The sequence below is a fragment of the Acomys russatus genome, chromosome 25 (genome assembly GCF_903995435.1).
Source record: "Acomys russatus chromosome 25, mAcoRus1.1, whole genome shotgun sequence".
Classification (NCBI taxonomy): domain Eukaryota; kingdom Metazoa; phylum Chordata; class Mammalia; order Rodentia; family Muridae; genus Acomys; species Acomys russatus.
Genome location: NC_067161.1, coordinates 38,086,977 through 38,103,674, shown reverse-complemented (window position 1 = coordinate 38,103,674; position 16,698 = coordinate 38,086,977). Strand labels below are relative to the sequence as shown.

At 46.8% G+C, this 16,698-nt stretch overlaps 1 protein-coding gene across 3 annotated transcripts in view; it reads right to left on the bottom strand.

The window, feature by feature from the left end:
- Gria1 (glutamate ionotropic receptor AMPA type subunit 1) overlaps window positions 1-16,698 on the bottom strand; it is a 308,069-nt gene that overhangs the window by 96,468 nt on the left and 194,903 nt on the right. For all 3 annotated transcript variants that reach the window (XM_051167319.1, XM_051167320.1, XM_051167321.1), the window contains exons 6-7: window positions 8,974-9,135; window positions 5,621-5,788 (exon numbers count right to left, since the gene is read on the bottom strand). In XM_051167319.1, coding sequence (XP_051023276.1) covers window positions 5,621-5,788; window positions 8,974-9,135 — 330 coding nt within the window. The remainder of the gene's footprint in view (window positions 1-5,620; window positions 5,789-8,973; window positions 9,136-16,698) is intronic.

The window sequence follows — 16,698 nt, the reverse complement described above, 5'->3', positions numbered from 1 at the left end:
ACATTGCATCATCTCATATGATGCAGTTTCCTCATGTGTTTGATGCATCGGTTTGAGTTAACTGTGTCTTAAGTTTACTTTGAGGGTAAATAAGATACTTTATGACAAAAGTTTTGTCCTTGCAAATGCACAAAAGGTTAGCTGCGGTTATTGTTACTAAGGATGGCCCCAAACACTACTACCATCTCCTAAGCATTGTGTACACATGAAGCTTTATCCACATTCCCAGAGATCCGTGAGGCATGATGCTTAGACTTTATGATTTCCCTTCTGTGGGTAGGTGCCATGAGTAAGCAGCAGAGGCAGGCCTGAAATCTAAAGCTCCTGATGTCTTCTGGCATCTTTATCTCAGATATCAAGTGGCCTCTCATAGAGGGGGCCTGAGTGCCACACCCAGCTGCAGTGGGCCACACAGACATGCACAGTGTGGTAGGTAATGCCTAACACTACCACAAGCTCCTGCTGGACATTTCCAGACATGCTCTGTGGGCTCCAAAGGATAGATGCTGGCTCCTCACTGAGCCCATTTCTAGGTTTCCTTCTTAAATAATTTAAAGATTTAGAATGTTGTGCTGGACATGAGTGTTTATATGTGAGTACTACTCAGATAATGAAGAAGATGAAGTCGCCACAGCTATACTGTATAGAATGGGCCACAGGGATGGAGAATAGGCTAAAAGCAGAAGGGCTCATGTCTGTCTGGAAAGTTGTCCTACAGTAGGGTAGAGCAGGCTACTCTTTATAAGAGTGAGAATGGCACTACTGTCCTTTCATAGTGCCTCGGTTTCCAGCAAGGCAAAGGACCCCACTCAGAAAGTTCTAGGAACCAGAGGCCTCCAGGTACTGCTCCAGACACTTCATCAGAAGCCTCAAGACAGAGACTCACAGGCAAACATTAGGTGGAGCTCAGGAGAGCCTTCAGAAGGGGGGGGGGGCGGGGAAGAAGGAGTGTAGGAGCCAGAGGGGTCAAGGACACCACAAGAAAACCCACAGAGACAACTACTTTGGGCCCATAGGGGCTCACAGAGACTGAACTGACAACCAGAAAGTCTGCATGGGCTTGACCTAGGTCCTCTGCACATACGTTATGGTTGAGTAGTTTGGTGCTCTTGTGGGACTCCTAATGGTGGAAGCAGGGGCTGTCTCTGACTCTTGCCATCTTTTGGGACCCTTTTCCTCTCACTAGGTTACCTCACCTAGCCTTACTATGAGGAGGTGTGCCTAGTCTTATTGCAATTTGATATACTATGTTTGGTTGATAGAAGACCAGCCCTTTTCTGAAGGAAAACAGTGAAGAGGAGGAGGAGGAAGAGGAAGAGGAGGAGGGGGAGAAGATGGAGGAGGGGTGAATCTGGGGGAGGAGGGAGATGGGAAGGGTCTGGGAGGAGAGGCAGGAGGTGAAACTACGGTGGGGATGTAATATATGAGAGAAGAGAAGGAGGAGGAGGAGGAGGAAGAGTAGCTCTGAGTCCTTTGAGCAGATGAACCAGTAGAACAAATAAGTGATTATTACATGATGTCCAGACAGCTCTAGGTGGGGCTAGGATGTGAACCTATCTCTTTCCTTCAACACTCCCTCACAGGTCGAGTGTGACATCCCCAAATGTTCCTGTGTTCTGGTTCTAGTCCTTGGCAGGTATCATATGTGCATTTGGAATTGAGTCCAAGGCCTCATGCCTGCTAGTCCATGCAAATGGTCCCTCATAGAGCCTCATTCCTAGCTTCTCTTTCTCCCTTAGGTGTTCAGGCTGGACAGTGAGTTGCATGATCCCAGCTGTATTCCTACAGAAAGCTTTGTAGATGTACACACTTTCTGATCCTGCAGCACTTACTCTGTGGCTCAGTCCTCAGTGCACATCTCCCTGTTACTGCTAGTGAGGTTCTCACGCCTTTGAACCTTGAAATTGTGTATTGGAAAGCAGGGGTTCCTCTTGCCAACTCCATCCCAGGTGCCATCCATCCTTCACTTGTGTATACTTGACTATGACCCAAACAAGAACTAAGAGAGATAATCGATCCTGGAGGCGGCTTTCTGAACTTGATGGCTTGGGCTTTGCTTCTAGGAGTATCTATATCCCCATAACATCTGGTCATACAAAATTGTACATAGTAACACACACATCTTTTTTCTTGGAAAAAAAGAGCCCAGAGATTTTTCCTTCCTCATCCTTAAAGGTCTATGATCTCTCACACATTAAGAGCTTGACTTGAGACTTGAGTCTTGGGTCTTTTTTTTTTTTTTTTTTTAAATGTTGGCTAGAAATAGGCACAGGGTGTTTCCTTCTTGGAGCACTGTGGGCTTCCAGGTTGTAGGTTCATTGAGGTCTTAAATACTTCTCCTGGTGGCAGACAGGGGCAGCTTCACTTTGCTCTGGAGGAATCCCAGTGGTGAGGGATGCCGGTGCACACAGACTGCCCATAGCTCTGTGCTGCACTGGGCTGGGCCACTGCTTTTGGTCACCTCTGCTAGGTTGCAGAGCAACATCTGTGTGTGGCACACAGGTCAGCTGTATCACCTAAGGCAGTTTAATCACTCTCCTGGAAGCTCAGACTTGTCATTTTACATTTAATAGATCTGAGTCCCACTGTGCTTCATGGAGCACTCAGTGAGGTGACACATGAAATGCTCAGAGCCTGTGCTGTCATAGCTATCGTTAACATTATCTTTAGGATTTGACTTCTAGGCAGGCTGTGCTGGACTTCAGATAGCAACATCTGAGCCAGTGTGAGATTGGTCCTTTGTACTATGTGACCCAAAGGCAGCAGACACAGGAGTTCTGGAGCAAAGGCCTGGGTTCTTAGACTGGATGCCTCTAGGATTTACATGGGCTCTGGTGGCAGTTTCTTCTGATGGAATGCTATCTAAAAAGGTGGGTCTAGAAGACAAAATGGTTGGATAGTGGTCCTGGCTGGGTGAAGGCTCCAGAGGTCAACATTGTAGAGAGGAATCTGCCGGGTCACAGGATAGGCCTGATACGTAGAAGGAGGGGCCCAGGGCATGGGTCTGGTTCTGCTTCTGTGATTAAGCTGCTGTGTGACCTTAGAGGCATCACAGGCCACTCTGGGTCTACTGTCTCATTATAAAGTGAGGGAAAGTGTGGACCAGTAGTCTCCAAGGTTTCTTCTAGCAATAAATGCTTGAGTCTAGGTGATTCACACAGATTTGAAAAAGAGTCTGTTTTGGACAGATGGTCTTAGGGAAGGAACATTTTGGTTTGTTTGTTTGTTCATCAGAGAGACTGAGGGAGTCTCTTGTGGGCTGGACTTGACTTTTCTTCATTGTCCCCAGTGTTTAGTCCCCCTCTCCCTGTGGAGTGCACAGTCAGCTCTTGGGAGCCACCCACGGAAGGCAGGCACACACGTATATCAGCTCCAAAGCAGAGGAAGCTATCAGCCTTTGCCATGGCAACCAACTCTCTGCAATCCTGCTAGGGCAGAACACAGAGGACGAGTATATGTTATAGTGGAAAGATGTGAGTTAGACATACGGGAAATGGATACACTTGTAGAGTTTTCTCCTTCCTCCTGGCACTTTCTATGTAGCTCACATAAAGTAGAAAGTAGCAATCCTTCTGCCTCTGTCTTCTGAATGCTGGGGTCTTAGTGTTCTTATGGCCAGCTGAGACTTGGGTGCTGTCTGCCTGGCCACCAGGGAGCTGGGTGGCTATTTTGAGGTTGCTCAGAGAGACTTGGGGGCTGTCTTTCTTGCTTCCTGACTGAAAGCACTGCCTGTCACTCCACATTGCCTCATGGGCTTCATCCCTGTCATGGTGGCATCAGAATATGCTTTTAGGGATGTCGGTAAGATGGGAGAAGCAGACGAGCTGGAAGGTTGTGGTGCCAAGGGCAAGTCCCTGGTACTGTCTGAGGCCAGCCTCACACTGCAGACAGATCTGTCTTGACTGATGTCTGTTAAGAGCATTTTAAATGTGCTGGGAATGGCCACTGACTCTGGTAATCATTCTGGAACCTGCCTGGTGTCTGTTGTCACTTCCTGGTGACTTGGCGGCTGTCCTGCACACAGAAGAAGGGAGGGCAGAGGTCTGTATAGAGATGGAGGAAGGCAGAGACATGGCTGAGGCCCTAATGATGCCCACTGTGGTAGGAAGGTCTTCTGCCTCACCTCAGTCTGGAGGACATGACTGCATGTTCTCCACCTCACAGGGCTCCTCTTCAGGCCTGAGGGACAGCCGCTGTGGCTCTCTCCTTATCTTTCTCCGGGTTGTGAATATTGCCCGTGCTCTGCAAGGTGGATATGCACTTTGTGTCCCTGTCACTCTTGTTTAGAAGGTCTCCTCTCTCCTGGGAGCCCAAATCCTTCTGCTGAATGCAGGCTTAACGGTGAAGCTGGCCTCACCCAGGGAATACCACTGGCTGGGGAAGGCTGGTTCTGGAGGACAGTTACACCAATATCTTGCTGTTGTGGCTTTCCCTCTGTGCTGAGTTTTGTCATTCCCTTTGGGTTTAGTGCAGCTTTCTTACCACCATCTTTTTGCCTTCCCACCAGAGGCAATGCTGTGCAGTAGCAAATCAAGAATCACAGCATGGGCTTGTAGTATTTCTAGAGACTTCTAGGACCTCCAAGAGTATTCAATCTATGGGCAACTCCCCAGAATCTTCAAAAGCAGAAATGTCAAATATACACCCATGTATACCACTGTCTTAGCTTGATATGCGAGCAAAAATATAAGTAATTTAATATTTATACTCTCCACTGTGGAGTCTGGATTCTTCCTCTGAGTCCTTTGAATGGCCAATCAATTGGGCCAGGCATGACTTTCTATTCTTGTTCTCACAGTTTGAGTGTAAACAGAATTGATGACTGGGGCTGAGATGCAAGAAAGTCAGGTCAGAAGAACGTGCAACAGCCACGAAATGTGCATGAATAAGGAAGGAATGAAGGAGACAAATCTAGGGGTCTGCTCAGAGCTCAGTCAACCCTGAGCATTTCTTAGCTTGTGTGTGTGTGTGTGTGTGTGTGTGTGTGTGTGTGTGCGTGTGTAGACCTATGGATGGGTACATATGCATATGTGTTACATTTTTATATAGAAGCCAGAGGATGATGTCTTACACTACTACTGTATACCTTATATATCGATGCAGGGTCTCTCACTTGAACCCAGAACTCATAAGTACTGCTAGTCTTGCTAGCCAGCCTACTGTAGAGATCCCATCTCTGCCCTTCCTGCATTCTGGGATTATAGATAAGCAATCACAGCTGTCCACCATTCATGTGAGTGCTGAGGATCCAAACTCTGGCCCTTGTGCTCTTGTGATAAGCATTTTACCTTATCACCTATTTCCCTGGCATCATCCCTACATATGTATGCCAAATTCCCTTGCTGAGCATGGGAACCAGTGGCTTTCTTTTTTTAGTATAAACCCTAAGCAGAGAATACAGCCTTGATACTATAAGCAATGGCACCACACTTCCATGGTATCTCTGTTTGTTTTATCCCAAGTTTGACTTGTGTTCCATACATTTGACACAAACAATGCAGTGGTCACTCCAAACTCCAGGCTTACCCTTCATTCTAGAGTGATGCATACTGCTTGAACTGGATCCTGACTTTCCTATTTGGCTCCCAAGAGTGAGGTAGGAAGGCACTGGTATCCTTACCTGCTGCAGGGCTCTCTGGATGTCAATCCCTTGGCCCCAGGGCACAGCTGGGTTAGCCAGACAGTCCCCAGCATTCCCCCGCCGGGATATGTCAATCCTCTGCCTCCGTAAGCTCTGGAAGGCCTCGGCCATCACCTTCACACCATCATAGGTAAGAGCAGATGTGTACTGGGGAGGGAAGGCAGAAAGGCAGGTATCAGAGAGAGCTGGAAGACAGGTGGGAGGCTATCTGCTGGGAACTGAGCTTCCTGGTGAGTGACATATGGGGTGGGCCAGTGGCTTGGCATGCTTGCAGCTGGCTGTTTTATCCCTCTCACAAATCAGCTCACTAGTCCAGCCAAGCAGTTCTCCAGAGTTGGAAGTTCAGCCCAGCTAGCTGTAACCTTTAAAGGCAAGCTGGCATTTTGGAGTTTGGTGCTCACCCTTGTGCCTTGAAAATGTTGGTTTCTTCAGGAAGAAATGCACAGATTAAATATAACATTTCTGTAGGACAAATTCATGGAAAAATCAGTCGGCTTTCTCTTTAGGACAGTCAACAACTAGGAGCTAAGGAGAACTGCCTGCTCTACTACCTCTTCTAACAGTAAAAGAAATGGCAGTCTAGGATGAGCAAGCCCCTAATTATCGCTGTGTGCCTTGCTCTGTGGTAAAGTGCACACTCTATAAACTCTCCTTCTTGTAGATTAATGATAATGCTTAAGGGCTTTCCTCGCTTGACCAAAGAGCAGCCAAGATATGAATGAGACAAAACTGGTCTTACTATCCAGTTATGTCATCTTAAGGTCATATTACAGTTGTAGAATGGGTTATTTTTCCAGTTCTTAGTTGATTTGCTGGTTTGTTATTTGTGTTCATGTGTATATGTGTGTATCTCCTCCCCACATGTGTGTGTGTGTGTGTGTGTGTGTGTGTGTGCGCGCGCGCGCGCGCGCGCGCGCGTGCGCGTGCAGGCTGGAAGTCTTACTTAATTGATCCTTACATTATTTTTGAGAGAGAGTCTTAGACTGAGCCTCAAGTTCACAAACTGGCAGGAGTGCTTGGCCAGCAAACCCCATGGATCCTCATGTCCCTGACTCCCCAGGAGTAGGGTAACAGGCACATTCGGTCATGCTTAACATTTTCTGTGGGGGCTGGGATCCAAATAAAGTTCCTTATGCTTACACAGCAAGCACATAATTGACCAAAATACCTCCTCAGTCCCTTCTAGTTTATATTTTTTTAACAGGCTAGTCTGGAACTTTCTGTGTAGCCCAGGATGACACTGACCTCCTATTCCTCTTGCCTCTGCATTTTAAGTGCTGTCATCACAAGCATGTGCCTTGTTTAAAAAAAAAAAGCCAGGCATAGTGGCACACACCTTTAATTCCAGCACTCAGTCAGGCAGAAGCAGGTGAATCTCTGTGAGTTCCAGGCCAGCCTGGTCTACAAAGTGAGTCCAGGACAGTCAAGGCTACACAGAGAAACCTTGTCTGGAAAAAACCAAACCAAACAAAACAAGCCTGTTTTGATTATCTCAGAAACAAATACATCACACTTGGGTATTGGTTTGGCCAATCATAAACTACTTTGTTAGCCCCTGTCAGAGTCAATCTTTGTTTTAAAGCACTTTTGTTTAATCAGATGCTACAATGAGTCCTCATTCTTGAAGAGTTAAGTCAGTTTGGTCACTGATGGGACAGAAAATACCCTACTCACTTATACAGTCTGCAATTCACAAAATGGACTGAACAGCCTCGAAATGTGAGCCAGGGATTCACTGATGGTCCCAAATAACAGACTTGGCCTCAGAATCCTTCTCCACACAGTGTTGCATGGAGCCACTGCCATGCTATGTGATCTCACCTGGGAGGGCAGCAGCCTGCTCTCCACATCCACAAACACTGTCAAATGTCAAACAAAGCAAGGTTTGGCTGTGGGACTCCTTCCAAGTGAGAAGCTGGCTGCAGAGCCAGGTAGAGAGCAGTTGAGCATCTCCAGGCAAGTTTCTCTGATGGTCATCTGGGTGTTTAGAGGTGGAGAGTAAGAGGCACCTCTATCCTCTACTCACAGAGACTGTCTATAAAGAGATGGCCATTTCTCTATTGCTGGGTAAGATGGTGGCAGAAGGGAGGGGGCTCTAGCATTTGCTTAGCATGCACAAAGTATTCATTTCCATCCCAAGTATTGATGGAGGAAAAAGAAAGATGGTGACCCTACTTAGAACAGAACCAACATTTTCTGGCTTCCCTTGCAACCAGCTAAAGGCAGTTTTCTCACATGGGGTTGATGGTGAGTAATCAAAAGATCTGGCAATAACTTCTGAGAAGAATTCTCGCTGTGTGCACATGTTCATGTATGTGTGGCTGTGTATGTGCATGTGATGAGGTCAGAGGTCAACACAGGAGTCCTCTTTGGTCTTTCTTCACCTTAATTCTGTGACAGTGTTTCTCAATGGACCTGGAGCTCACCAATTTGGCTAGACTGGCTGGCTACCAGCAAGTTCCAGGAATCCTCCTGATCCCACCTTCCCAGGGCTGGGGGTTATGGATTTTTGGTCCTGCACCTGGATAGTTACATGGGTATTGGGTACCCACGTGCCCAGGTGCAGCAAGCACTTTACCAGCTTAGCCATGCCTCAGTCTCAGGAAAAGAGTTCTTAAGAACAGAGGGGAGTGCTTTTCGTTTTTTCATCCTCATGCTGTGTTTGGGCCTGGAGTATTTCCTCCCTCCTCAAATGGAAGAGACAACTGACATAATCAAGGGATTAACCCACCCATGAACTGATAATCCAGTGGCATCATTGGGAAGTGGTGGAAATCAAAGGTGGGTTTTCCTTGGAGGAAGTGGGTCACTGAGTGTGTGCCTTTGGAGGCTGTAGCTTGTCCCTGGCCCCTTCCCCAATCTCCATTCCCTGGATGCCTTGAAATGAGCAGTTTTCCTCCATTGTGTCTTTCCGCCACAATGTTCCTGCCTTACCACAGCCCTAAAAGCAATGGAGCCAGCTGGCCACATGCTGAAACCATTAGCCAAAATAGATCTTTCCTCCTAGAGTTGATTTGCTCAAATATTTTGTCCCACTGACAAAAATCAATTAGCAGATGCTGGGTAGAATGCTGGCATCACGGCTGAAGTCCATGAGGCAGAAGTCAAAAGCTGAGGGTAACAGAACAAGAATTTGGGATATTTGGTGAATGTGCATCAATGGGGACAGCTCTGGGCTGCTGACCTCTGTTGTGTTGGGATGCCTGACCCTCATGCTGACGTTTTCCTTTGCTTATTACAAAAACCATGTTCTTTCTGAAGGCTAACATGGCCCAGTGTTCTTGGGATGGCTAAGGAAAAAAAAAAAAAAACGGGGGTATCCATTTTCACACCTTTGGCCTCTTCCAGTCCACCCTGGTGTGGTCTCGGGCGTCACTCGTCCTCCACTGCTGCATGATTCTGGCTGGGATTGTGTCTGTATAGTTCACCAACTGGAACCCTGTCACATTGGCTCCACTCTCCTTGAACTTATTTAAGTCAATGTCCATGAAGCCCTGTGGAGGAAGGAAAGGGGAGAGTCAAAACATGTTGCCTGGGCAGGCCCATGCCACCAGAGTGCAGACTCACGAGGCTTTCTCTCTTGCTTCCCAGGGCAGAGCAGATTGAATGGAGACACCAGTGTGTTACCCACTTTCATTTTCTTTTTACACAAAGTTGTCATAGAGTACAAGATGGCAAACCTGGGATGTAGGAGGGCTGGCTTTACACTACATTGGACCAGGTTACTTTGTTCGTATATTTATTTATTTATTTAATATATTTTATTACTTTATTCATATTACATCTCAATTGTTATCTCATCCCTTGTATCCTCCCGTTCCTCCTTCCCTCCCATGTTCCCTTTACTCCCCTCCCCTATGACTGTGATTGAGGGGGACCTCCTCCCCCTGTATATGCTGATAGGGTATCAAGTCTCTTCTTGGTAGCCTGCTATCCTTCCTCTGAGTGCCACCAGGCCTCCCCATCCAGGAGATGTGGTCAAATATGAGGCACCAAAGATCTAGAGATGTGAACTGTTTGTATATTTATATAACGGAGTCTGAAGGTACGGGAAAAAGACACTATGTGACCAGACTGACAATCAATGAATAGCTAGGATTTAAAAATCATCATCATCATCATCATCATAATTTCTTTTAGAATTTCCATGCAATTTATTTTGACCACACCGACTCCTTCCCCAGCTCCTCTGGATCCACTCTTCCCTACCCGTCTAACTTTGTGCACTCTTTTATTTTTTAACTCATTGTGTCCAACTTATACAATGCATATACTCTTGGCTGTGGTGCCAACTCCTGGCCAACCCACAAGATATCATATTCTTGAAGAGCACTGACTCTCCCAGGTATAAATTGCCAATAACTTCTTGTCTAGGATGCGGAATTTGGCCTTACCTCCCATCTTCACATTGGGGTTTTTTGGCTTAAACCAGTGCCGGTGCCATGTATGTTGTCATGAAGACTATGAGTTCATATGTGCAACTGCCCTGTTGTGTCTGGAAAACACTGTGTGCGTGCGTGTGTGTGTGTGTGTGTGTGTGTGTGTGTGTGTGTGTGTGTGTGTGTACAACTGTGCAGAGAGTAGCTTCTCCTTCCACATCTATGTAGGTTCTGGGGACTAAACTTGGGTTCTGGGCTGTGTGACCAATCCCTTTACTTCCGAGTTATCTCGATGGTCCAGATTTTTTTCTTTTCCTTTTTAAAAAAATCAATTCTTCTCTCATATATTATATACCAAGCACAGTTTCCTTTCCCTCCTCCCTTTCCAGTCCCTCCCTCCTGCCTCCCTCTCCCCCAGATTCTTAAGATGACAGGATATATAAGATGCAAAGGGGAAACCTCGAAGGCTTGTCCTCGCTCACTACTCTGCTTTATGTTTGGAGAGAGGAGACATCTAAAATCTGCTGGGGACAAGTACCTGCAGGCTCCCCAAGGTTCCCAGTGAGTCTGAGAAAGGGCCTGGCTTCTGATGGGGGTGTTCACCTCTCACTGTGCTCTTTCATGCACAGTGAACTGGACCTGCTCTCCCTGAGGAGACCTGGCCACCTCTGACATCCATGAAGGATTCTTTATTGGGAATGGAATTCCCTTCCACTTCAGCAAAACTCCCTCAAAGTCAGGAAGTCTTGAACTTAAAAGAAAGCCTTGCATTTATATAATAAATTCAATAATGCACAGTGCTTTCACATCTGTGGCCCCTTTCCACTTCACGCCTGTAAGGTACAGCTTACTTGTCTGTTTGCCACATACAGAAAGGGGGTCAGTGCCCACAAAGCTGCTCACTGAGTTAGTGACAGGAAAGGGACCAGAACTAAGATCTTCTGTTAAACTATTAGCTCCCCTCCCAAAAAAAAAAAAAAAAAAAAAAACCTCATCAGCAAACATACTACTTTGAAAACTTAGAGTGCACATGCTCCCTCCCTTGTGGACTTTACATTCTAGTATGGTAAATCAGACAGTAGACAAGAAAACACAGAACACATGGTGGGTGCTCCTTAGTAGCCATCTGTCTATGAAGAGAGGGAAATTGGGTTCGTTGATGTGGAGATGGTAGTGGAAGAAGTGGTCCAGATGAGCCTGCCTGTGTGGCCTTGTTGCCACAGGTAGAGTCCCATGGGTGAGTTATGGAGATATGTAGGTGGGGCACCCTGAGCGAAAGCCTGGGGGCAGGAGGCTGCTTAGAATGTTTTAAGAACAGCAAAGGGGCTGGTGTGACAGGAAGGCAGTATCAAGAAAGATTTCTGGTAAGAGATGAGGTCAGGGTGTGGTGCACGCTGGGTCGCACATAGCTTGTGTTAACTTACTTCTTTATTTTTGTCAACTAAGATTAGTACTGCCTTACAGGTTTCTGGGCAGGGATCGTAAAGCTCAGGCATATTTGGCTCCACAGCTTGGGGAAAGTGTCCAATCCAGATAACAGAAAGAGACTAAGAGAAGGAGGTGAGGAAGTGTGCCTCCCATGGTGACACCCACAGCTGGCAGCCGAGGTCCATGCACTGGACCTGGCTCAGAATCTCAGGGCTTGTCCATACCAAGTTCCTGAAAGAAAGGACTTAATGATTCCAAGCCTTGCCACTTTCACCAGTGCCTTTGACAGTCCATGACCTCTTAGAGCTCTATTTTATAGACAAGCCCAGCTCAGCCCCACCCAGCAGTTCTCCTTGCTGCCTGTCTGGAATGCCACCTCTATTCTTGACTGCTTCCCATGGTCGGGATCCCCTCTTGTGTAGAGCCAGTTCCTGACGTGCAGCACTGTTGCCCCTGTTTACTTCCACTCCCTGCTCTACACACTGCTATTCCATTCTCCGCAGTAACTGCAAACACCTGCTGCCCCACCTGCATGCAGAGAAGGCCCGGGCATGCCAGGGCTCACACGCCCAGGGGACGCTCTACACCAGTGACAGCTGCTGTGGGGTTCGTAGATGCCAGCCCAGCATCCTCTGCTGGTGCATCAGCTGGTGGAATGTTCTGTGCTGACATGCAGAGATGAAATGAGCGGGAGGTGGGGGAGGGGGGAATTTACTTTTCTTCTGTATTGTGCATCCCTAACTGCATTTCTAGGATGGACACATAGCACCTGCTTCCTCCTGAAGCTTCACTTTGGGCTCTGATTGCGGGAGAACCCCAGTTGAGTTGAGTTTTTTTTTCCCAACATTCAGTCTAGCCCATTCCAATAACATGAGCTCCTGCTATTTCTCTGGAGCAACCGTCTCCACCTAGATCATCTCCCCTCATTGTTTCTTTTGTCTTCTTTTATTCCAGTGACATGCCAACTATTGAGGTGGGAACAGTTTTAATTTTCATCTCATTCACTGATAGGTCCTAGCACCTAGCATGCCCAGCCCAGGGCAGATGCTCAATTCTTTCTTGCTGTGAGAATGAACACATCTAGAGTACTGTCCCTCAAGCAGGTGTGCCAATTAGCCAGGGGAAACGTGACCAGCAGGCAACAGCTGCCAGTGCGTGATTTTAATCAGTTGAGATTAACTTGTACCACAGCCACAGTTCACAGAGTGACACAGAGGCAACTGGCTTGTGCAATGGTACCAGCCAGCTGTTCTTAAAGGTAAAGTCACACTTTAGCTCCGCTACCCAGACTGCATTTGACAGCATTATACCCTGTAAGAGTACAGCCGTCTCAGAACTGGTTAAAAGCAAGTACACAGTTGGGAGATTTTCCATACTCTTTGGAGACTTTTAAAAAGAACATCTTGTTCGCGAAATAGCTATTGAGAGAATGAAATGAAAATTATCTCCCACAGTAAGATCCTGTCACTTGCCATCTGTAACTAGCTCCGGGGCAGCCCCACTGACTTTCCCTCCCCAGCATAACGAAGGCCAACAGGACTGGTGAACTGCTCAAACAGAAGTGCAGCTCAGCTTCATTGCTAGCAAGGCTGATGATAACGTCAGTAGAGCCAACCCAGGGTCACACATAATCAAGGTGATGGGACTCTCCAACCACACGCCCATAGCCCAGAAACAGAACAGATACACATTCCCTTTTGTGAACAAGTCACCATGAGAACCAAACCCACGAAGCCACTTGTGGTCAGTGTACATTTAAGAGCTCCAACGGAAGATTGCCTGCTGGGAGTGACTCCGCTGACCCCAGGACGTCCTAAGCACAAACGAGACTCATAGTTACTAGGCTTGATTTCTCCCCAATGCAGGGCCACAGACTTGCTCAATAGAGGAATGTGGTCTTGATTAAGAAGAGAGAGAAAGGCTCTAACTCTTTGCCTGCTAGGAAATTGTGAAATTCGGCTAACTCTCTTCCCTCAGTACATCTACTAAATAGGTTTAATTAAATCATCTTCCAATTTCCTTTTCTATTTTATTAAAAACCCATGGGGGTAGTATTTGGTAATTTGTGCATTTTCTTTATCTGTCTTATTCCTACTATTATCTAATGTTTAAGGGTACCATGTTGTTAATTACAGCTCTTTAAAAGTTTTAGCTATGAAACTTCACTGTCACGATTTTCTTCAAGTGATACTTATCCCCAAATGCTGAGTCCATTGTTCGAAACACCATTAGTGATGAAAAAGGATGACAAAAGCTACAGGTGTTTGACTCTTCAAGTTACGTGTCACCCAAAAGGAGTCTGGGTACCTGGTCCCACTCTACGAAGAGTGATTCTTATCTACAGTGGCTTGGCGACACATGCCTGTCATGCCAGTCCTCAGAAGGTAGAGACAGGAGGATCAAGGATTTGCAGGTCCACCTTGCCGATATAGAGGTCTGCTCCAGCCTGGGTTATGTGAGACACTGGGAAGAAGTCACTCCTGAGGCAGTCAGGTGTCTCTGCTTCCGTGGGCTTTGTTAGTGCCTCTCTCTGTAGCGCAGTGGCTGCCCCAGGTGTGACCAATGAACAAGCAGCATGAAAAAGATGATCAGCCTCCTGTCTTCATCCAGGGGCCAGGGGATGTGGCTAAGGAAGGCCAGGCTGAGGGTACTCCTTCATCTGAGGGACACAGGGACTACCCGGTGTATACATGAGGGTGCCTGTAGAATAGCTACTCCTAAGGACTGTCAATCCACAGCTCTGGGAAAGGCGCACAAGATCCTGATTTTTGACAAAATGCTGATGTCGGCGAGTCAATAGTCAAGGGTAAATGTATTAAAATTATGAAGGCAATTATCAGGAGAACTAAACAAAATAGCATAACCCCGGTCATTAAGGAGAGGCTGGAGATGTTCGGGGGATGATCAGAAAAATGCTTCATCGCAGAGCTAATAGGAGCCTTAGATGGTAGGAAAAGGAGTTGCAGGAGTGTTGTGTAGATGTGTAGCAGAAATAGCCAGAATAACCAAATATGGGGAAGGTGTAATTTTATACTTTTAAGAAGCTTGGGATTGGGTTGGGTCCCAGGATCAGGGTGGAGAAAAATGAGAAAGTAGAGGGTTTTGCTTGTTGTATTTCAGATCTACCTGCCATACACTTTTACCCTTTAAATACCACTAGAAAATAACAACAGTCCTGAAATAAAGCTAATGTGCTTTCGGGTTAGATGCCGTTGTTAGTCCTCGGAAGAGGAGGAGGCAGTGAAGTCACAGGATGGGATGAGGAGGAGGTAGTAGGCTTTGAGGAGCCATGTTCTAGTGTGGTAAGAAGCTCAGCTTACTCTGCCATTTCTTAGCCTCAGGCTGAAGGACAGCAGTGGCCTGCCCCATAGTCCCAAGCACAGCTCATAAGAATAATAAAAACGATGGCATAGTAAAATAACCACTTCATTGTACATGATGTAACTTTATCTAAATCACCTTTTGGGGATTATGGAGTTACTGTTGTAGGAAAAAAAGAAAGAAAGAAAGAAAGAAAGAAAGAAAGAAAGAAAATTAAACAATTAGCCAAGAGTTACCCCAGGGTTTATTCTAAGTCTTTCCTAGCTTCCCTCCCATGCTGGACATTCATTTTAATGTCTGTGTACATATCTAGCTTAGTCCCATATGTGGTCTGAGAGGCAACTGGACAGCAGGCACAGGAGCTCATTTGCATAAGCCACTAAAGGGATTCACCCCAATTCTTGCCGAGACCTGATTCAGAGACCTCTGCAAACTTCTTAACCACCCCCTCTGACTGCTTCACAACATGTCACAGTGCCAGCCTGTGGGGGAACACAGGAGTTTAGATCCAAGATGGTGGATCCATTACCCTAGTCAAAGAGGGCCAAACCCCCTACAATAACAGCAGACAGTTAAGAGTCCAGAATGCATGTTGCTGGGCCAGAGCTCGTGCACTTAACAGAGGCCTGAAGGGGGCTGAGTTTCTTCTGGATGCAAGCATCTCTGGCTGGCGGTGCAGATCTATCTTAAGTACTGATTTGTTTGGAGCCTGTAAACTAACCCCCTACCTTTCATCCATGTTCTAGGCCTGAGAGAGCCCTTGGTGGAGGACCAGGCTGTGATGGGAGCCAGTTTTGTGATTCTTGTCATAATGCTACCTGGCTTTTTAGTGTAAATTCTGGGGCTTGAACTCAGCTTCTCAGGCTCCTGAGGCAAATGCTTCACTGACTAAGCCATCTCCCCAGCCCACAGCACGGCACTTTCAGGCTGACAAGCTTTGCCTTCAAAGCTCATTTTCCTTTTTTCCCCTGAGATCCTTAAAAGAGGGTCACCCACGTGCTGTTCAGCCCTCATCATCCTGTCTGAGCTTGCATCACACCCAACAGAAAGGAGAAGGGACATTCTACAATGCTTGGGTTCAGCCTTGAGATGAAGGCTTATTAAGCTAACACTGGCTTGTTGGCAGGGGGGGGGGGTTGGGGGGGCAGGGAGGGAAAAGCTCTTCTATCCCAGCCACCTGACATCAAGAAGAGGAAAGATCAGACCAAATCAAAAAGACCCATACTTTTTACTCTGAATGGTATAGGTTAAACACATCAAGTTTTCCCCAGGTTGTCAGAGAAATATTTCAGATGACAGCTCTGTGGGGAGAGCAGTCACAGGAGCGTATGGTTGAAAGTTGCCTCCTGTTAGGAAGGGTTGGAGAGCAGAGACGAGCAGCCTGAAATATAATGGAAGATTGAGAGGGTAGGCGAAGGATGTATTTGACTCCCGGGAGGGTTGTCATGGGAAAGAGGTGGGAAATTTGTTCTCTAAGGTAATGCAAAGTGGGACAAACAGATGAACAGTAAGATCTCAAGGGAGACCAGGTTTTGTTAAATTGATAACAGCAGCCATTGCTGTTTTGCATGAAGCAGCCTAAACTGAACAAGGTAGCAGGCATTGCCATGGGGCCATTGCCTTAATTATCACATTTAAACCTCGTAAGCACACCAAGAAGCCTCCTCTATTAACACTGGGAAACTTGGAATGGAACAATCTCATGGATTTGGTTTTCAACTCTCCAACTAGTGTGGCTCCAACTAGTGAGTGATGGAGGGGAAGGTGACTGATTCTCTGGCTTGGCCATCCACCTCTGCTTCTGTGCGTCTAACCACCTACCTTCTCTTCTCTGCAGGAGCCCTTGGAACAGGCAGCTTCATCTTCCCATGAGAGGGCAGGTCTTTTGGAGACCAGGGCGCTTAACTCCAGTGCCTCTGATGTATGTTG